This window comes from Catharus ustulatus, chromosome 29, assembly GCF_009819885.2.
Source record: "Catharus ustulatus isolate bCatUst1 chromosome 29, bCatUst1.pri.v2, whole genome shotgun sequence".
In the NCBI taxonomy this organism is placed as follows: Eukaryota; Metazoa; Chordata; class Aves; order Passeriformes; family Turdidae; genus Catharus; species Catharus ustulatus.
This window is the reverse complement of record NC_046249.1, coordinates 3,567,410-3,586,384: the sequence shown is the minus strand read 5'-3', so window position 1 is coordinate 3,586,384 and position 18,975 is coordinate 3,567,410. Positions and strand designations below refer to the sequence as shown.

General features: G+C 57.3%; 2 protein-coding genes across 3 annotated transcripts; both read left to right on the top strand.

The window, feature by feature from the left end:
- The first annotated feature begins 398 nt into the window (after window positions 1-398).
- On the top strand, window positions 399-4,983 carry CDC34 (cell division cycle 34, ubiqiutin conjugating enzyme). Its single transcript, XM_033082469.2, has 5 exons — window positions 399-629; window positions 2,838-2,924; window positions 3,408-3,505; window positions 3,847-3,981; window positions 4,097-4,983. Exons 1-5 carry the CDS (start codon window positions 453-455, stop codon window positions 4,305-4,307), a joined length of 708 nt encoding a protein of 235 aa, XP_032938360.1. The 5' UTR covers window positions 399-452; the 3' UTR covers window positions 4,308-4,983.
- Window positions 4,984-7,156: 2,173 nt separating this feature from the next.
- Window positions 7,157-18,724, top strand: BSG (basigin (Ok blood group)). 2 transcript variants are annotated; one of them, XM_033082256.1, is made up of 9 exons: window positions 7,157-7,254; window positions 11,139-11,486; window positions 13,016-13,172; window positions 14,399-14,487; window positions 14,936-15,063; window positions 15,216-15,489; window positions 17,347-17,371; window positions 17,690-17,759; window positions 17,926-18,724. In XM_033082256.1, the coding sequence occupies exons 1-8, from the start codon at window positions 7,173-7,175 to the stop codon at window positions 17,745-17,747; spliced, it is 1,161 nt and encodes a 386-aa protein (XP_032938147.1). In that variant the 5' UTR covers window positions 7,157-7,172; the 3' UTR covers window positions 17,748-17,759; window positions 17,926-18,724. The 2 variants fall into 2 exon arrangements, with proteins under 2 accessions (XP_032938147.1, XP_032938146.1); XM_033082255.1 differs by lacking the exon at window positions 11,139-11,486.
- The last annotated feature ends 251 nt before the right edge of the window (window positions 18,725-18,975 follow it).

Genomic DNA, 18,975 nt, shown 5'->3' with positions numbered 1-18,975 from the left:
GGGATGTGACACAAAGGGAGGTGCGAGCCGGGGATGCCGGAGGCATCATTCCGCTGCGGCCGTGCCAGGAGCAGCCTCTGCTCCCGTTCCAGGTGCTGCCCTGGCAGCGCTGTGAATCGTCACACAGGTATGGCACCTGCAGGCTGACCAGGGGCTGCGCTCCGGGCCGGGATTCTGTGTGCTGGGGAGCCCCGGGGCGGCTGCCGATCGCTGGATTCGTTCGGTGGGACGGTGCGACCGGGAGCGCTGCGGGCACCGGCGGAGCCGCCCCGCCCATCGCCTGCCCCGCCCCGCGCCCTGATTGGCCAGCGGCGCCCGTAGGGGCGGTTCCCGCGGCGGCCACGCCCCTCACGGGACTCCAGCCCCCGCCGTGCCCCGCGTGGCCCCGGTCCCGCCGCCCCCCCGCGCCCCGGAGCGGCCGCTGCGCCCCCCGAGAGCCCCGGTACCCCGGCATGGCGCGGCCTCCCGTGCCCAGCTCGCAGAAGGCGCTGCTGCTGGAGCTGAAGGGGCTGCAGGAGGAGCCCGTGGAGGGGTTCCGGGTCAGGCTGGTGGACGAAGGGGACCTGTACACCTGGGACGTGGCCATCTTCGGCCCCCCGGACACCCACTACGAGGGCGGGTACTTCAAGGTGAGCAGCGGGGAAGGCTCCGGGTGTTGGGGGAGATGGGGCTGGGGGGGGAGGGGCGGAGGCAGAGCAGGCGGTGTCGGGGGATGTGCTGGGTGTTTTGGAAAGGGGTGAGACCCTGCGAGGGGGCTGTGAGTGAGGCAGGGTGTCCCGGGTGGGTGTGGGGGTCGTGACAGAGCTGCTCCGGGGCTTGTGGGCGTGTTGAGGGCCAGGGAGAGCTGGGTCTTTGGAACCTGGGGGATCCTGGGGCTTCAGGGTGTTCCTAGCAGGGAGCTGGTGCGTAGGTGGCTGCTCCCAAACTACCGGGGGTCCCCTTCGTTGTGAGGAGCATTCGGCCCCTTTGGGGGCTCTGCCTCAAGCACCCCCTGCCCCCCCGGTCTGAGGGTGCAGGACAGCGGGCTCCAAGCCGCTGATGTTCCCTCTCCTGGAGGGGATCCGAGGCGTTGCCACCAGACTGGAGGGAAGAGACAAAGGTCCCTGGAGTGCTCACAGACAGCCCAGGGTGGGAGCAGGGAGCTGGGTTGGGGAGTGAGTGTCGTGGCTTGGTTTGGGGTTTGAGGTGGAAGAAGGTATTTGGAGGCCTGAGTGCTCACCCCGCCTTGGCAGGATATGCATGCTCTTCCCAGGTGTTGTGCAACCTGGGATAGCTGTTTTCTTCCTCTTTCTCATCCTCCCTCCTCCACTGAGCTCTTGTGTTTTCATCCTGTTGCTGTCAGGGTGGGGATGCACAGGGTGAGTCACCCAGGGTTAGCTGTGTTTGTTTTCCGGGGCTGGCAAAGCTGGTGCCTCAGAGCCAGATTTCATCTCTCCACTGAAGTGGAGTTTTTTTTTCCCATAATGTCTTGGCATGAGACCCTCTGAACTCCCACCCTTTCAGCCAGTTGTGTTCCTCTTGTGTTCCAAACTCGGCACTGAGGGTGCTGGTGAGACTGTGCATAAGAGGAGAGCAGAGGGGCTGAGTCTTCTCCAGCCTGTGGGGACACCAACCTGTTTGTACAGAGCAGGGTGGGGTTGTTGCTGTCCAAGCCCCCTTTGGCATCGCTTCGCCTCGGCTGGTTTTGTTCTGATCCCCTCTGACACAACAAAGGGGATTATTCTGTGATGTTCAGCTGTTTGGCCAGAGCCCAGCATGGGGCCGAGTGTCACTGCCCTGCACTCCACACACGCAACATGGCCCCCGCTGCACTTTTCCCTCTTTCTACCCCATCCTGTGCCATGGATCCAGTGTCTGGATCCTCTTGTGCATGAATTGAGGGAGCAAGAAGTGTTCAGGGAGTTATCGTGTTGAGTCTTGATCTGGAAGTTTGCTCCCAGGGCCTGGAAACAGCTGAAAGTTGAATCAGTCACTGGGAAGTTGTGCAGCCACACAGGGAGCAGCTGCCCCCATCCTCTTGGATTCCTGGTGCTGGTGGGTTGGGGCAGCAGCTGAGGACTGTGGGATGTTGCTGCAGGTCCCTGTGCCCCCTGAGGCTTCACTCAGAGATGGGCAGTGAGCCCCTGTTTGTCCAGTCTCAGCCCCGAGGGCTTGGCGGCTGTGGGAGGAGCCGGTGGTGGCTGAGTGTCCCTGCTGGAGCTCTGGGCTACAGCCTGAACTTCATGTGATTTTATTTTTAGCCCCCAAGCTGTGCGCTGTGGCCAGTTTGAACTGTGTGTCCTCTCAGAAGTGACAGGCTATTTTTAGATTCGGTGTGTTCATCAGAGCACCAAACACCTGATGCTTCCTTCCTGTGGGCTCTGAAGGGTAAACAGCCTTTCCTCCAGTGGCACAGCCATGGTCTGTCCCTGACAGCAGCTCTGAGGGTGACCCAGACTCTCTGCCTGGCTCTGTGTGCTGCTGTGGGGTTTGTGCTGGGTGCCAACACTGAGCTCCTGCTGGTTGCTCTGCCTTGGAGAGCACTGGGTTAGTACTTGTGAGCCCTGCTGGACAGGAGGGTATGGGCAGCATGGGGGGCAAGGAGCTGCTGCTGTTCACAGCCCCTTTGCTCACCCCACTCTGTGTGGTGAGAGGGTGCCCCTGGGGCCAGCATCCATCCTGCCCCTGGGGCTGGTGTTCTGCCCAGAGAGCTGGCTGGTGCGGAGGCTGTGTCCCAGCAGGCGCCCAGCTGGGCTTGGCAGAGGTTCCTTTTTCCCAGAGTTGTCAGAAGCTCTGTGGTTTTCCATCCCTTCTTTCTCACAAGCTGGTGTTCACATCTCCTTATGGTTCCCTTGCAGGCTCGTCTCCGGTTTCCCATCGACTACCCCTACTCTCCTCCTGCTTTCAGGTTCCTAACCAAAATGTGGCACCCCAATATCTACGAGGTAGGTCCTCTGGCACAGCCAGGAGGCTCTTGGACAGTCAGTGGACACGTGTGCCTCTATTGTGATGGCACTGGATGCAAATGCCAACCTTTGGCACTGGACACTCAGTGCCTCTGGCGATGAGTGCCTGGCACAGGAAATGTCGCTAATGAGCTCACGACAGCCCTTTGCTGTCCTAGTTCCAGGTCAGCCAGGCTTTGCAGGCCTGATGGCTCCCACGCTTGGGGACATTGTGTCTATGCCAAGAGTGACTGCAGGGCAGGGGACCTGCCTGGCCCTGGGGCCCATGCCAGGGGCACAGCGTTGAGCAGCCTGATCTGTGTGGTGCTGGCAGTCATGGGATGCTTGTCCACTTTTGTGTCCCTCCTATGGGACTGAAGGGACATCTGGGGCCACCTCACCTGGCTTCGGCTGAAGGGAAGAGTGAGTGAGGAGATCCTGGGGCAGCAGCTCCTGAGGATCCTATTTCTCCTGTGCTTTCAGACAGGTGATGTCTGCATCTCCATCCTCCACCCGCCCGTGGATGACCCGCAGAGCGGGGAGCTGCCATCGGAGCGCTGGAACCCCACCCAGAACGTGCGGTGAGGGCTGGGGGGGACTGCAGCCAGGAGGCTCATCCAAGGGCAGGGGTGGGAAGGTGGGAGGATGGGGACAGCCTCCTGCTTCCAGAGCCTGCAGGAGGTGCCAGTGGGGTGGTGAAGGTTCCCAGGCTGATGGATTTGCTGAAGAAAAGCCAGAGCTTTGTGTGTGGATGAGTGTACGCCCAACAGTTCATGTGCTGCTGGCCCCTGCCTGGCCTGCTCCCCTTTGCTAGGACCTCTCTTGCTATGGAAAGCACAAGGCTTTCCCATGGATAGAATGGGGCTGCTGGGGTGCTGCTGACCCACCTGAGCTCTGACCTGCTCATGTTTATTGATGCCAGAACCATTCTGCTGAGCGTGATCTCACTGCTGAATGAGCCCAACACGTTTTCCCCAGCCAACGTGGACGCCTCTGTGATGTACCGCAAATGGAAGGAGAGCAAAGGGAAGGACCGGGAGTACACAGACATCATCAGGTGTGTGCTGAGCCTGGGCCTGGCAGCACTGGCTCCACTGGGATCCTGTGGGACACGGGCTCTGGGGGGCTCTGGTGCAGAGCTCTGTTCTCACCCCCCACTTCTTGCCCTCCAGGAAGCAAGTGCTGGGCACCAAGGTGGATGCTGAGCGGGACGGAGTGAAGGTCCCCACCACGCTGGCTGAGTATTGTGTAAAGACCAAGACTCCAGCCCCAGATGAGGGCTCAGACCTCTTTTATGATGACTATTATGAGGATGATGAGATGGAGGAGGAAGAAGAGAGCTGTTACGGTGATGAGGATGACTCCGGCAATGAGGAATCTTGATGGGCCTCTGACATTGCAACACTTACTATAAACTGCTGAATTTTACCTCAACTAGAACAAACTGGTTTGAATTTAGGATCTGTCAGCCCTGAAATTAACTCTCTACCTCGCAGGGAGACTGTTCTGCTGTTGCAAAGGAAATCCCATCGCTGTCTTTGTAGGAAAAAAATAAACCCCCTATTTTATAAACTTCCTGGGGGGGCAGGTGGAGAGGGGGAAGCTGTGTTGGGGTGTTTACAAAGCCACAGAAACTGAGGTGATCGTGGCTCTGCCTGGCTGAGGAGTGATAACCAGGCCTGGTGTTGGCTGCTCCTCATTTGGATATGTTCAGCTTCTCTTCAGCCCCACGGGGTAGGAGCAGTTTGAGGGGTTTGTGGGGGTGATGGGTGGGGGAGCAGCATGTGAGTGCTGTCTTGGCTTTCAACACTTTTTGGGGTTCACCCTGCAGCCATCTGGGCTGTCCTCACAGGACCCTTTTGCCTTTCCTGCCCATGATGCTGGAGCTGTGTTCCAGGGAGGAGGGCACCAGGGAGGACTTGCCCAGCAGCCACCAGCGCTGAGTGTGTGGGGATGTTCTGTTTGTGGTTTTTAACTAGCTGGGAAGACAGGGTCACGCTGAGTATTTCTGCTTCTGGTTTTTTTTTTGGACACTATTTAATAAAGTTCTTCCAGGGAAGGGTTGTGATGCATGGGTGAGGTTCTGCCAGGTCCGTGCCCAGGCTACAAGGGATTTGCGTCAGACAGGGACTGGCATGGAGCTGTGGTTGGATGGGCTGGCTGTTCTCCTGGGGCTGCAGAGTGGGCAGGAGGGTCTGGTCTGGAGAGCATCTCTGCCCTTCCCAGGGAACATTCAGTGCCCCTGCCCTGGAGCTGTGGCCAACACTCAGTCTCTGCCTGGTCTAAACTCTCCAGTGCTGCACGGAGAAGGTGTTTGTCTTCTCCCTCCTCTGCAGGCAGCAGACCTGCCTGTCCAAAGTGGTAGCTGACGGGTGCCCCATGGGTGCCCACAGCCCTTGCAGCTGCTCAGATCCCAGCTGGGTGTGCCCTGAGCCCACAGAACAGAACTGGCTGGAACATGCGAGCTCCAGAGGCTGCAGAGAGCTTCCCCAGCCTGTGGTGAGCTCCCAGCCCGGGGCACTGCTGGCGCCTTCTCCGGCTGGGAAGGGGTGAGCAGCCTCGGTCGGAGCCAGGGCAGGGACAAGGCCCTGGCACAGCGCCTGCCTGGGGCTCCTGCGCCTGCCTGGGGCTCCTGCCCCTGCTGCACAAAGCTCGTCAGAGGGGTAATGAGCAAAACTTCCCTCGGCTGGAGTGGTGCAAATGGGATCAGGGCTTGAGTGACACCTGCGACTGCACGCGGCGAGGGCATGTGCTTTATTGCCTTAGGAAATGAGGCTAAAAGGTGAATAGGATTATTGTCGCTTTATTCAGGCCTGGCAAACGGCTTCCAAGGTCACCCGGCCGGCACGGAGGAGCAGCCCTGGCTGCTTGTTCACAGCCGGCCCCTCCTTCCTGTCTTGGGGGGCTGCTCTGTGCACCCCCAGCAGCCTCCCCCATACAGGGCCATCCATGCCCATGTGCCCTCTGCCTTTGGCTCTTTGTGGCCCGTTCCCTCCCCTGTGCTGGATGCTGGAGGCCACCCAGGACCAGCTCCTCAGCCTGCCGGTGCCATGGGCACCATACTCCACCGAATTTCTGCACCACAGGAGCCTTATTTGCAAATCCCCCCAGGGCAGGGGGGCCCGGCCATTAGCTGAGGGTGGGCGGGAGATGGGAAAGAAATGCTCTGGGAGGAGCTGGCAGATCCCCTTGGAGAGCATGGGGGGAACTGGCGCCTATGGCCCCATTGTTTTGGCTTTTCCTGCCCCCCTGCCCAGTCCCCCCAGCCGTGAGTGCTCCATGGCTGACTCAGTCAAGAGTTCACTCCTGGGGCGGAGAAGAGTTGGAGACAAATCTGCAGTCCTGCAGAGGTCTCTTTGCCCCAGCTTGTTGGTTGTTGTCTGCCCAGCCCCTTGGTGTTATCAGGCAGTTCCAGCTGGGCTGGAGCGGTGACTTGAGCCCAGCACCCCCTGGGCCCATAGACTGCACTGGAGCGGTGCCTGCACCTCGGGGCAGCCCTGACCACGGGGCTGTGGGCGCTGTGCTGAGGGCCGGAGGGGGCTGGGGGGGACAGGTCGGCGGCTTTCTCCTGGCAGCAGCCCCGCGGTGTCCGCAGGAGCCATTGTCTGTGCCGGACTCCCCGCGTTGAGGAAGCGCTGCCGGGTTTCCTTCCCACACATCCCCCGCTGTGCGGGGGACCCGCAGGGGGCCCTGGCTCACCCCGTGTGGCTCCGGGAACCACAGCGCGCCTTCGGCACAGCGGGGACCGAGCACCGCTGGCTCCCCCGTGACTCTGCCCACGCTGCGCCCCGAGGAGCCATACGGGCTGGGGGACGCTGGGTTCCGGTGCTCCCCCCGGTGCGTGCGTGCCCCGGCTCGGCAGGGACGGACACGTGCAGACCTGTTTGTCCCCCCCGTACCTCCGCGGTCTCGGACCCGCCCGGGGCAGCGGCTGCACCGGGGCCTCCCCCGGGACCCTCGGCTCCGCCCCCAACGCGCGTTCCCATTGGCTGCCCCCGCCGGTGGGCGTGGCCTCTCCGGCACCGGCCCGAACCGGCTCTGCCCTCGGGGCCCAGAGAGATGAGAAGGCGCTCCGTGTCATCTTCTCTCTGATTGGCCGCGCTGGGCCGAGTGGGCGGGGCCTAAGGGGCGCAGTGCCGTGTGATTGGTTGACCTGGGGCGAGGGGGCGGTGCCCAATCTGGTCTCGCCTCCCCGGTCTCCGGTCGCGGTTATAGCGCGCGCACGGCGCGGCGGGGGCGCGTGCGGAGATGGCGGCGGGCGCGGGGGGAACGCGCGCGGTCCTGGCGCTGCTCGTCTTGTACTCGATGGCCGCCGGCGCCGCGGGGACAAGTACGGACCGGGCCGGGGCGGGCCGGGGTGGCTCCGGTCTGGAGGGTTCCATTCGGGCTGCCCGGGGTGGCGGGGGGTTCTCGGGGACCCATTGAGGGGCTCCGTGCGGGGTTGGACGGAGGGATGTCCTGCAGGGGCTCCGAGGGGCCTTGGCGGGATCCCAGCCCTTCGGGTGGGCTCCGGGCCGGCTCCGGGAGCGGCAGGCGTGGGGGGAGGAGCGGCGGCGCGGGCGCCTGCGGCGGGGCACGTCCGCGGCGGGCGGGGCCGGGACCGGGGGAAACGGAGGCGCCCTGGGGCTATCGGAGCATGGCCGGGCCGGGCTGAGCTCCACGCTGCCGTCGGGCAGTCCCGGGGCTCGGGCGGAGGATGCCCCGGCGCACCGCGTGCTCGCTGATCTCTTTAACCGGAGGGGCCACGGGGTTCGCCGGTGCTTTCAGCCGCACTGGGTTGTTTCCTCCTTAGGAAAACGAGGAGTTTATTCCCCGCAGTCCCTTCTTCGGTTTCCACGGCTGAGGAGCAGCAGCGGGTCCCCGGGCTTTAAACCCTAAAGATGTTCGGGATAATCCCCGGGGCGGGCGGGGGGCGGCGGCTCCAGCACCCCCGGCTGGGCGCTCGGAGCTCTTCCCGCAGGGATGAGCGGGCTCTGCCCTGTGCTGAGGCTCCACCTTCACCTTCTCAGCCTTTGGAGGACCTCATGGCAAACCCGGCCGTGTTCTCCCCGCAGGGCTCCGCAGCCTCCGCACCAGCCCTCGTGCACGAGGTGCAAATGGGAGAGGCTCGCTTTGGTCGCCAGTGGCGAGCAGCTGCTCCTGGCTGTTCCGCGTTTTGAATACTTAAAACAATTTGTAGCCTGTTGGCGCTTAAGTGAGCATAGTAGAACCAAACCCTGAGAGTGAAGGCGAAAGAGTGGGAGGATCCTGGAAAAGCGAAGGGTGTGCTCCGATAGTTTGTTGCTACAGAATTGTATTTTAGTTCTGCAGGGCATAGCCTTCTCCTAAAGCTCACACCTATCACCTGGAGCTGCCCAAGCTGGCCGCACCCGCTCCCTCTGTGGCTCGAGGGTTTTCTGCCAGCGCCCTCCTGCCTGGGGACTGGCACCAGTGGGATGTGGAGGAGGCAATCCCTGGATCTGAAAAGCCCAGCTAGCCCATGAGTTGTGTAATGCCCATGTCCTGCCTGGCCATGCCTGGGCTTGGTGTGGAGCTGTGCTGGTGCCTCGAGGGAGCAGAGTGGGGGCTGGAAAGTGGGGTTTGGCCTCTCAGTAATGTTTATGTTTGGCTTTATGGGGCAGACTGGGTAGCAGCTCACCCCATGGAGCATGGGTCGGTGTGTGCCTGGACTCTGTGCCCTTAGGGGAGGGACCCTGACTTTGACCTGGCTGTGCAAAGCTTAAGGGCAGATTTTATAGCTATTTTAAAATGCAAAAAATGTTAAATCCTCAACTATCCCCTTCCCAAACCAAGAAACAAAGGTCAGGCCAGGCAGGAACGTGTGCCCAGTGGGGCTCAAGCTGGGCTCAGCCACTTCCCACTGCTGTTAACAGCCCGGGGACTCCTCCCTCTGCGGGGGGAGAGGTTGTTTTTAGTTTGAAGGTGACTCTGGAGAATGTTATCTGGTCTCTGTGCCTTCCCTGCTGTCCTGCTGGATCAGATACCACGCTGTGCCCGGGGAAGCATCCGGCTCAGCTCTGTGAGGAGCGTCTGGGCTTTGGGAGCTGAGCCCCACTTGCAGCCTGTCACCCTCTGGGAAATGTGGCAGCAGCCCTGATCGATCCCAGTGGGTTGGTACTGGCTGTGCTCCTGTGCCTTGGGCTCGACAGGCGCCTTCCCCAGCCCAGAGAACCCATGGCTGGGATTTCCTGCTCTCAGCTTTCTGGTGGGGACAGGGAGGACGTTAATCCCATGGGAATGCGAATGGTACTCGCTGCTGCTGCTTGCTGGAGCCCTTTAACCTGTTTGAACTGCACGAGGCACCCTCTAACTCAGAGCAAATAACCTTGCACAGCTTATTTTGTCAGCGTACAGTAATCACCTTGTAGCTGTAAACCCCTTGATCTTTACCAGCTCCCGCTTTAATTCGGGCCGCAGTTGGAGCAGACGGGCTCGTACAAGTGCTGTGGGCACTTCCAGGGCTTGTCAGGGTTGGGAGTGTTTGATCACAGGCCTGTGGTGTGGAAAAACCCCTTCTGGTGCACAGGTCAGTGGTTTTGGGATGGAACCCAGCTGATACCCTCATCCCATAACATCTCTGGATGCTCCTGAGCCTCCTGTTTGGTTAAAATTAGTGTCTGCCTTCTCCTAGGAGCCTTGGTCACCCCCCATAGGGGGCTCCTTTCTCTTTCAGCCATGCTTATTCTTCAAGTATTTCAAAGCTTTAGTAGGAAAACCTAGTTTTTCCTTTGAAAAATGTGGAATTCTTTGGCAGTCAGTTTTAGCTTACAGGCTAACTTGTGTCTTACTTGGGTTTGTGACACTGGTTTGTTCCTACTCTCACAAAAAGCAGCCTTAGGATTTCTCGTTAGAACATCTTCAGGCTTTCAGAACCCCCCAAAAACTTATCCAAAGCCTTCTTCCTCTGTGCCTGTACATCATGGAGGATTGTGTATAATCACAAAGTGCTTTTAACTGAGCAAATTAATTCCTGGAAGGTTCTTGGGGTGCGAGCTGCTGCTTAGTACAGGAAGGATGTGTCTCAAGCTCAATTTCTTCTGAAATCTGGCTGGGGGTGAGTCACGTAGTGACCTCGACCTGTGCCTGATGGCTTTTCCCGAAGTGGAGCTGCTGAGCCTCCCTTCCTGCCTGCCCTGGGAAGGGCTCCTGGGGCTGTGGCTGCTGCCCTGTGCCTGCCCTGGAGCCTAAGGGTGTTTGGCACTCCATTCCCTGGTTCTCTGCAGCTCAGGGACCGACCTTTGGACTGGCTGATTCAAGCACTGCACCCTCTGGCCTCTGGCTCCAAGTGCAGAGTGAAAAATACCCAAATTTCAGCCTGCAGTGCTGCCTGTGCCTCTGGTCTGCTTTTTGCCAGTTCAGCTCTGCAGGCTGGTCTTGCCTGAGATGAAAAGTCAGATTTCAGTGTTTGTATGACAACAAATTTACGCATTTCCTCACTTGGATTGTGACATCTTGCGGAGCGCAAGACTTTCCTCCTTCCCAAAAAAAGTTCTTACCTCGGGGTTGTGCTCAGGAGTTCCTGGTGGGCACCTTGTGGGGCTGAAGGATGGAACAGGGGTGTGGGCAGGCTCGGGGCCGGTGTGTGTGGCCGGTACGTGTGGCTGTGCCAGGCACAGCAAGGGGGGGCCTGGGCCCCAGCCAGCTCTGAATTACGGTCAGGCAGCCCCGGGCTGTGCAGTGAGGGGGAACAGACACGTTCCTCCTGGGGCCACAGGGGCACAGTGAAGCCCTTTTCCCATTGCAGTTGTCTCAAACTGGGCTGGGATGGGGCTCAGTCAGAGTTCTGCTGCCTCACTGTCCCCAGCCTTCCATGGTGATGCAGCACCTTGCCGGAGCACAGGCTGGGGAATGTGGAGGCTGTGTAAGCCCTTGAAACACAAACGTAGTGTTTTCATCCTCAGCTGCAAGTGCTGGTGGCCTTGGGCTGCCCCTCACAGCAGGTGGGTGATGCCAGGGATGTCCAGTTTGGATAGTGAGATAAACCACACTGAGTGCTGGTTTGTCTGCCTGGTTTTGCAGTGGAGCTGCAGGAGATACAAAATGCAAGCGAGCAGCCCTGTCTGTGCCAGGCAGAGTTCAGAGTGTGGAGGGGAGGGAGGGAAGAGTGTGCTGATCTGGAGATGGTGTGCAGCCTCTTCTTAGTCACTTTTGCTTGTGGAAGGTGAATTCTTGCTTTGCACTAACACTTTGCACTAATACCTCTTCAACTCATAGCTGGTTTTATAAAGTCACCGCTGTCTCAAAAGAGACTGACTCAGGACAGCGTGGAGTTGTACTGCGAGGCGATTGGCAATCCCATCCCTGAGATCCAGTGGTGGTTTGAGGGCATCGACCCCAATGAGACCTATGCCCAGCTCTGGGATGGCGCACGGCAGGACCGTGTCAAAATCAACGCCACCTACAACCTGCACTCTACCAGCACCATCTCCATCGCAAACCTCACGGGCGACGACTCGGGCATGTATGAGTGCCGGGCTAGCAACGACCCCGACCGCAACCACTTGTCGAAGAGCCCCAAAGTCAAGTGGATCCGTTCCCAGGCGAACGTTTTTGTCATCGAACGTGAGTGGCCACACCGAGGCCTTGGCACTTGCTCGGACACTGGTGTCTTGAGTCTCCTGCCATGCTCACCCCTGCACCTGTGTCCTGTGGCTCCCGAAAGCTCCCCTCACCTTCCCACCCCAGCTGTAGAACTGAGAGACTCCCACCCTCTGTCAATCTCCCCACCACCTGTGACTTGACCCGGAATGGCCCTACTCAAAAAGGGTTGTGGCTTCCCAACCAATTCGCCCTCCGGCAATCCCGCGCCTTTTCCGGAGCCAAAGAACCTGGAACCTGCCGCTTATTCCCGAGAGCCTCCGAGCCCTGGTGCTGGCTGCAGAATTGAGCCTTGATTCTGTGGTCGACTCTGCCCTAACCACCACTGACCAGCGGCCCTTCCCTGCGGCTCGTACAGCTCCCGCTCCTTCCAGCAGCCCTGCTTTGAGCTCGCTTCCGTGCTGGTGGCCCAGACTGTTGGGGAAACAAATCTTGCTTTGAGGTCTGAGATGCAACCGTTTTTGAAATGGCCGTGTCTGTGTGACACTTGAGTGTGGTGTTGTTGCTTGTCCTGTGGACGTGGCCGGGTTCCCTCTCGCAGAGCGGGCGGGTGAACACCGAAGCGCCCAGGCTGCTTCCAGTGATAGAAACTTGGGAGGGAGATTAAAGTCCTGCTGTCTCCCCTTGAATCCTGGAGTTAGGAGAGCTGCCTTTTCAGCAGAAATGTGCTATGGAGTACAGAACTCCAGCAGAACCCTTCTTCCAGTGGAATTTGGATAGGAGGAAAAGCCTGTCAGGCAAAAACTGGTCCTTCTGAGGGATGGAGATGAGGTGGAGGGATAGGGGCCATGGTGGCATGGGGCTGTGTGATGGTGCTGCTGATGGCAGCTACCTTCTCGGACAGCCTCCTACAAGTAGAAATGCCTGAGTCATCTTAGGTTGCATAATTTACTGCTGCCTGGCACATCGAGGCCCAGGACCTCTCAGAGTCACAGCTCTGTGTTCTCCCTGGAGTCATTCTAACTAAAAGCCCTTTGGGCTGTCTCAGGTGATGCACGTATTGCTGCCACATCTTGTCTGCTCCCCCTCACCACAGCGGGTCCTGGCCGCCCTCTGTGTTTCCTGGAGGTGTCTGAAGCTGCTCAGGTGCTGAGAGGTGTTGACACATCAGTGCTGTGGCGGCTCACAGCAGCAGAGAGCCGTGCTCTGTCCTTCAGAGTGACCTTTTCCATTGCTTATTGAGCACTGGGCTCTGCCGGGGCTGCACCCGTGGTGGGGACAGCGGAGATTCCAGTGATGCAGGACACAAATCATGCTTGTGTGGGGAGCAGCTGCAGGGCCAGTGTGGCCTTCCCAGGTCCACTCAGGCCTGGTCACCTGGCACTGGGGACTCTGGTGCTGGCACCGTCAGGTCTGGTAGGGAAGTGTGTGAAGGTAAGTGGAAGCTGGGAATAGAGACAAGGAGCTGTGGGGTTTGCATTGCAGGTTCTTGGGCACCACGTCAGCTCTGCCATACCCCAGGTTAACTTAAATCCAATTCTTTATGAATGCAGGTCCAGAAATTGTTACCTATGTCAGTGAGAGTTCTGGCAAGCTGATCCTCAGCTGTAACATATCTGCACCATTCCCCACCATCTCGGGCCACAAGTGGATGCACGAGAATAAAACCCTGGCGGAGGACGAGAACAAGGGTGCTTTTACCAGCTACACGTGAGTGTCAGGACAAGGTCACAACCTGAGCACTAACAGGTTTTTTTCCCAGAAAGCAGCTGGTGTTTGTCAGCTGGAACCAGGGCTGAGTTCTTGCAGCCCTGCTGGTGGGGTGGGGCGTTGGGACTGTGGAGCATAAAATGAGTTTAACAGAGTTTTGGTAAGACCCAATACTCTCCTTTACGGTGAGGAGGAGAGCAAAAAGTAGGAGGAAGGGGCACTTTTGTGCCACAAATATCCTCTTAGAAAGAGATTTCCTGATTTTAAGCAGCTGTTCAGCTGGACTCTGGTTATTCAGAGCTTTGAAGGAGCCCTGCTCTGGGCAGGCTACCAGCTCCCTGCTCCCTGTGTGTGGAGTGAGAGGCTCCAGTGCACGTTGTCTCTCCTTGGGGCTTTGTGTCCCTTCCCACAGTCCAGCTGTTCTGCCAGCAGGAGCTGGGAGCTGTGGCAGAGCGTGGTCCGTGTGCCGGCTGTGGGAATACCAGCCTTATTGTGGCAGTGCAGTGAGCTTTCCTTTCTGATTACAGTCAGGCCTGACTGGCACTGACCCAGCAGCTGTGGAGGCATCATGTCCCTTTGTATGGCAGTGCCGACGTGCCTGTCTCCCCATAGCAACAGGGAGCTGAACAAGGATTAAAGTATTTATAACCCAGCCTCCCTCGCGTGACCTCAATTCCTCAGCTGAGTGGTTTTTGGAAGTGGGAAGCGCCGTGCAGGGCAGAGCTAACAAACAGCCCCTTGTCCCAGTGCAGCCATGGGACAAACTCTGTGGGCCCCTTCCCTCGAGTGGGTATTACTGAGCAGCAGAATGGGATGTTTGTTGCAGGGCTCCATAATCCACTAAATCTCATTGCAGCAGCTTTACAGGAAGGAGAATGTGAGGGTTTTTCTCAATGTGGGGATCAATCCAGAGCAGCCCAGCCTGGGTGATCTTTGCCACTGCTTTGCCCTGTGTTCCACTGAGCTGGAATAGTGATCACTAACTTGACAGACCAGTGTCACACGTGGTGCACATGAAACCCTCTTCTGCCACCCTCTGTGTGTGAGGAGAGTGGAGAGCTGGCTTGCTGTAGGTACACAGTGCAGCATAAATACTCTTTTGGAATGGGGGAAATTTGCTATGGAGGAGGCTGCTGATGCTTGTGGGTGCCTAATTCTGTGAGTCTGGAGGTCGGTATCTCTGGATAAGTTGTGCTGGATGCTTACCTGAATCCTGTTTTTGGTAGAATTGATGGGAAGAAGGAGGATCACTCTGGCATCTACGAGTGTGTCTACGAAATGAACCCGCCGATAAAAGGACAAGTGACCGTTTCTGGTAATTTCATCTGTTTGCTCCTGGGGTCTGAGGAGGGGCATGGGGAAGCTGTGACCTCCTGAGTACTTTACTGTGGTGTCTTTTCAGCTGGTTGAATAGCTGCTCCAGCCCTCATGTGGCTGCAGGGCTCTGAGAGGCAGCGCTGTTATCAGGCCATTCCAGTGTCTGCAGGGTCAGCCCTGAGAACCTGCATTAAACCAGCCCTCTGTGGGCATGTTCCCACAGGGATAATGAATGGATAGAGGGATAATACCTGCTGGACAAATCTGTTTGAGCCTTTCCTGAAGCAGCTTGATGCACTTTCCTCTTTGAAAGTGCCAAACTAGTGAGAAGAACAGCCTGACTGAGGTTTTGGGGTAGCTGATTGTGGTGAGGTGGGCTGAAGGAAGCACAAATCTATGTGATTTATATAATGAGATGTCCATATTTTTTTTTCCCTCTTGCCTAGTTGCCCCCCAGGTGACAGCATACAAGAAATCCGAGCATGGCAATGAGGGGGACACGGGTGTGCTGACCTGCAAGAATCCCTCTTACCCTGCTGTCACCACTTGGTCCTGGCAAAAAAGTGGCCATGGGGTAAGTGCTGTGGTTTGCACCTTCTCCCCTCCTGCCTGCTCTGCTGCCTCTTGTGCCACCAGAATTGTTTCAAAGCTCAGCAGTCCCAGGAAGGAATTTTGGGGTGGTCAGTCAGCACTGCCCTGAGATCCCTCTTTTCCTCCTCCCTCCAGCTCCTGGAGAACGCCTCTGGCCGATACATCATCAAGTCCAGTGGCAGCAAGACAGAGCTGCGCATCCTTAAACTGGATATTGAGCAGGACACAGGTGATTATTTGTGCAATGGCACCAACTTATACGGCAGCGGGGATGCCACGGTGAACCTGCGCGTCCGCAGCCGCCTGGCAGCACTCTGGCCCTTCCTGGGCATCGTGGCAGAAGTCCTCGTTCTTGTCACCATCATCTTCATCTATGAGAAGAGGAGGAAGCCAGATGAGGTTCCTGACGGTAAGAGGCACCTGGGTTTGAATCTGTCTGGGGAGATCAAGGGATTTGCAAGCTGTGGGTGCAGGCAGGATGGTCTTGTAGGGAGTTCTGAGGCGTCTTTCTCAGAGGAGTGGTTTGAGGGTACTCAGGGCACTTGAGACCAGTCTGTACCATGCCACTTCAGCCATGAAGCTGCCTGTAACTGTTTGTGACAGTCCTGCAGTGAGATCTGGAGCAAGAAAGGATTCTGTGCAGGTCACCCTGACCCTTTGTCTCACCAGTTCCTCTGCTTGTTGCTCAAACCTGAGTGTCTGCAGGGCTGGATTTGCTTTGGCAGCTCCCACTCTGGACAAGGTGGTTTATAGATATGTACTAGAGCTTTTGTGGTGCTGCAGAACTGGGAGGGACTGTGTCGGTGGCTCTGTGAAACCAGGCTTAGCTTAATTTGTGTTCAGTTCAGGATGTTTTGGGTCATCAGATCCACACATCCTGGATCTCAAAGACACGGTACTATCTTTAATCTGTTCTGGAAGCACCAGCTCCTCCCTTTCCTTATCGGTGAGGATCTGCATTGTGTCAGGCTCCTTTATCTGATGCCATTAACAATGCGGTGTGAATGCTCTGTATCCTTCCTGCCTGGAATCCTGCGGGGCCCCCTGCGAGGAGCAGGCTCAGGAGAGGTGCAGCAGAGAGGGGCTGAAGGGTCAGATCCTTCCCCTGATTTCAGGGCTTGGAATTCCACTCGAGGCATTTTCACAGGCAGGTGTTTTGCCCTCTGACACCCCTGGCTGGAAGGCAAGTGCTGTCTTAAAGATGTTGTGGCTGCATCTCCCAGCAAAACCCCTGTGTGATCTGGTTTGTGATGGCATCAGCCCAGGTCTGTGGGGTGCTGACCTGTCAGAGCTGTAGCAGGTGCTTTGACAGGCAGGTGAATGTACTGAAATGTCCCAATGCTCCTTGGCAAGAGGAGCTCAAGTTCCCAAATGCTCATGGATGAGGATACACCCTCACGCCCCTTTGGTAAACCCGTGGCTTTACACTTCCCTGGTATGAAGTTCTTTCTGCCCTAAAGTCTCTGTAGCTTTGCCCCTCCCAAAAGGTGACAGTGAGGCCTGTCTGAGCCAGTTCCCCCCAGTACTTTCTGTGAACTGGACCCTCCTGTCCAGTGGGTGGGGACAGTCTGGCCTGTCTTTGGGGTGATATCCTTGCCTGGTGTTACCTATCCACTCTTCCTTTCTCTGCTGCTGGGTGCCACCTCACATGGTAAGTCAAAGGTAGTTCCAGCCGTGTCTGCCTCCATCCTCTCACCAGCCCTGAGCAGATCCTGGTGCCCAGGGCAGCCCCAGTGCCCGGAGCATGGCACCCAAGGGCAGCCAGGGCTGCAGAAGAGGTGACGAGGAGCAAAGGAGACAACTGGGAGCCTCCTGTTGGGAGGTGGCAGATCTCAGGGAGCTGGTGAAAGGCTGCAGGGCTTGGCACGTGTTGGCAGAGGTGTTTCCTTAGCTGTGCTGCTCAGAACGTGGTGTGCAGTGTTTGTTTTGATATCACAACATGTGGGGAGGGAGAAGGGTTTCCTGCTGCTGCTGCTTAAAGCCTCATTCCTGAAACATCCTGTTTGGCTTCCCCTTTACCTGCTGTGAGTGTGCTGGGATCTGGGAGCCATCCCAAGTCCTGGTGCTGTGGGGGTGAGCACAGGGGATGGATCAGGGTAGCAGATCTCACCAGAGGAGCTCTAACCTCCCCAGTTTAAAGTGGTGGTGGAATGGCTGCCTGGAATGCAGTTCCCACTGCTTTAAGGGGAGGCAGAGATCATTTTGTATGTCCTCTTCCCTGACTTTGTTTTTTGTTTTCTCTTTGTGTGCTGTCCTGAATGTGAAGATGATGATGGAGGCTCTGCACCACTGTGAGTACCTTGCTTTTTTCTATTTCTATTCTCTTTCTATCCAGCCAGGGAATCTGCTCCTAAGATAAAAGCTTTATGCAAAGATAAAAGCTGGCTGGTATGGGACAATACTCAGTGGGAGGAAAGATGTCATCCCATGGTTCATTTAATGTCCCCATGTGTAAACCACACATACCTGGGGTGGCACCTGTGTCTGACCCTGCTCTGGGATCTGATCTCCTGCACCCTCTGCTTGGAGCTGAGTTACATTAATGGATGAAGGGTGGTGGTGAGGGAACTTTCTGCTCTCCCTTTCCTCACCCTCTTCTCCCTTCCCAGGAAGAGCAATGCCACAAACCACAAGGACAAGAACGTCCGCCAGAGAAATGCAAACTAAGAGCAGGGCCAGGTGAGTGCCAGGGCAGAGCCTGGAGCAAGAGCTGCAGCATCTGAGTGCTGAGAGTCCCTGGGAGAAGCCAGAGGCTCTTCTGGCTGAGCATGGGCTCCACCAGCCCAGTGCAGCTGTACTGGTGCAACAGGATTTATCTAACTGGCTTTTCTTTCTCTCCTGCCAGGTGATGTGTAGATGAAGAACTCGTCTGGACAATTTTGTTTTCTTTTAATTTTTTGGTAAAATAGCACCACGGAATATTCTAGTGCGTCCTTGCGATTCAGTTACTTCACTTTCTAAGGAAACTTAAGTTGTAGAATATAAAATACACTTTTTTTTTTTTTTTAAAGAGTCGTGGGAGGGTTTTTCTACCTGTAAATGTAAATCCTTTGTTCCTGCTAGTGTAGGTCTCTGGCTGTCTCTGTCCTAGGTTATTTCATGTTGGTACAGAGTGGGGAGGGGGGGTGGGAGTGCAGCTGTGTCCCACCTGCTTGTGGGGGTGAGGGAGGAGCTGCTTTGGTGGCTGTTGGGAGATGACCTGATCTGACCAGAGGGTTCAGAAAGAGGTTCTGTGTCTTTCCCAGTGCGTCACCAGGAGCAAGGCTGCACCTTTCCCTGACAAAGGGGTCGTTCCTGGCGTGTCCCTGTCGGGCAGATTCCCAGTCAGCTCCTGCTGAGCTGTTCTTGGTTACTCTGAAACAGGCAGCCAGGAGCTGGATGCTGGATAAATGATTGCTGTAACTTATTCCCTGGGTTGTTCATGTCTCTGCATTGGGGAGGGGCAGGGTAAGCTGGGGCTGGGAGCAGTTTTAAGGTTTAACAGTGTGTGCTTGTGCTTGAGCCAGCGCAGTGTGTGCGTGATGTGGGGGCCTGTGAGCAGACAAGTGCTCAGGGGAGTCTAACACCTTTACTGCTGGGTAGCATTGAATTGTTCCATCTGTTAACACTTCACAAATAAAGATGATTCCTCTCTCTTTTTTCCACCTCTGGACTCTGGTCTCTTCCCTCCGGGCCGCCTGACCCTCTGGCTGCAGCACACGATGCCGTGTCTGGGTTTGGTGCCAGCTCTGGCTGCCCTCTAATTGCTGAGGAGATGCAGCTCGACGGGTGGAAAAGCCTTCATGGAGGGAGGGAGGGGTGTTCCCTGCTCTGCAGAGCCTGGAGGAGCCTGGGGCCCTGGGCCATGCTTGCCTGTATGGGACAGTCTCCCCTTGCCCTGCTCCTCAGTTCCTCA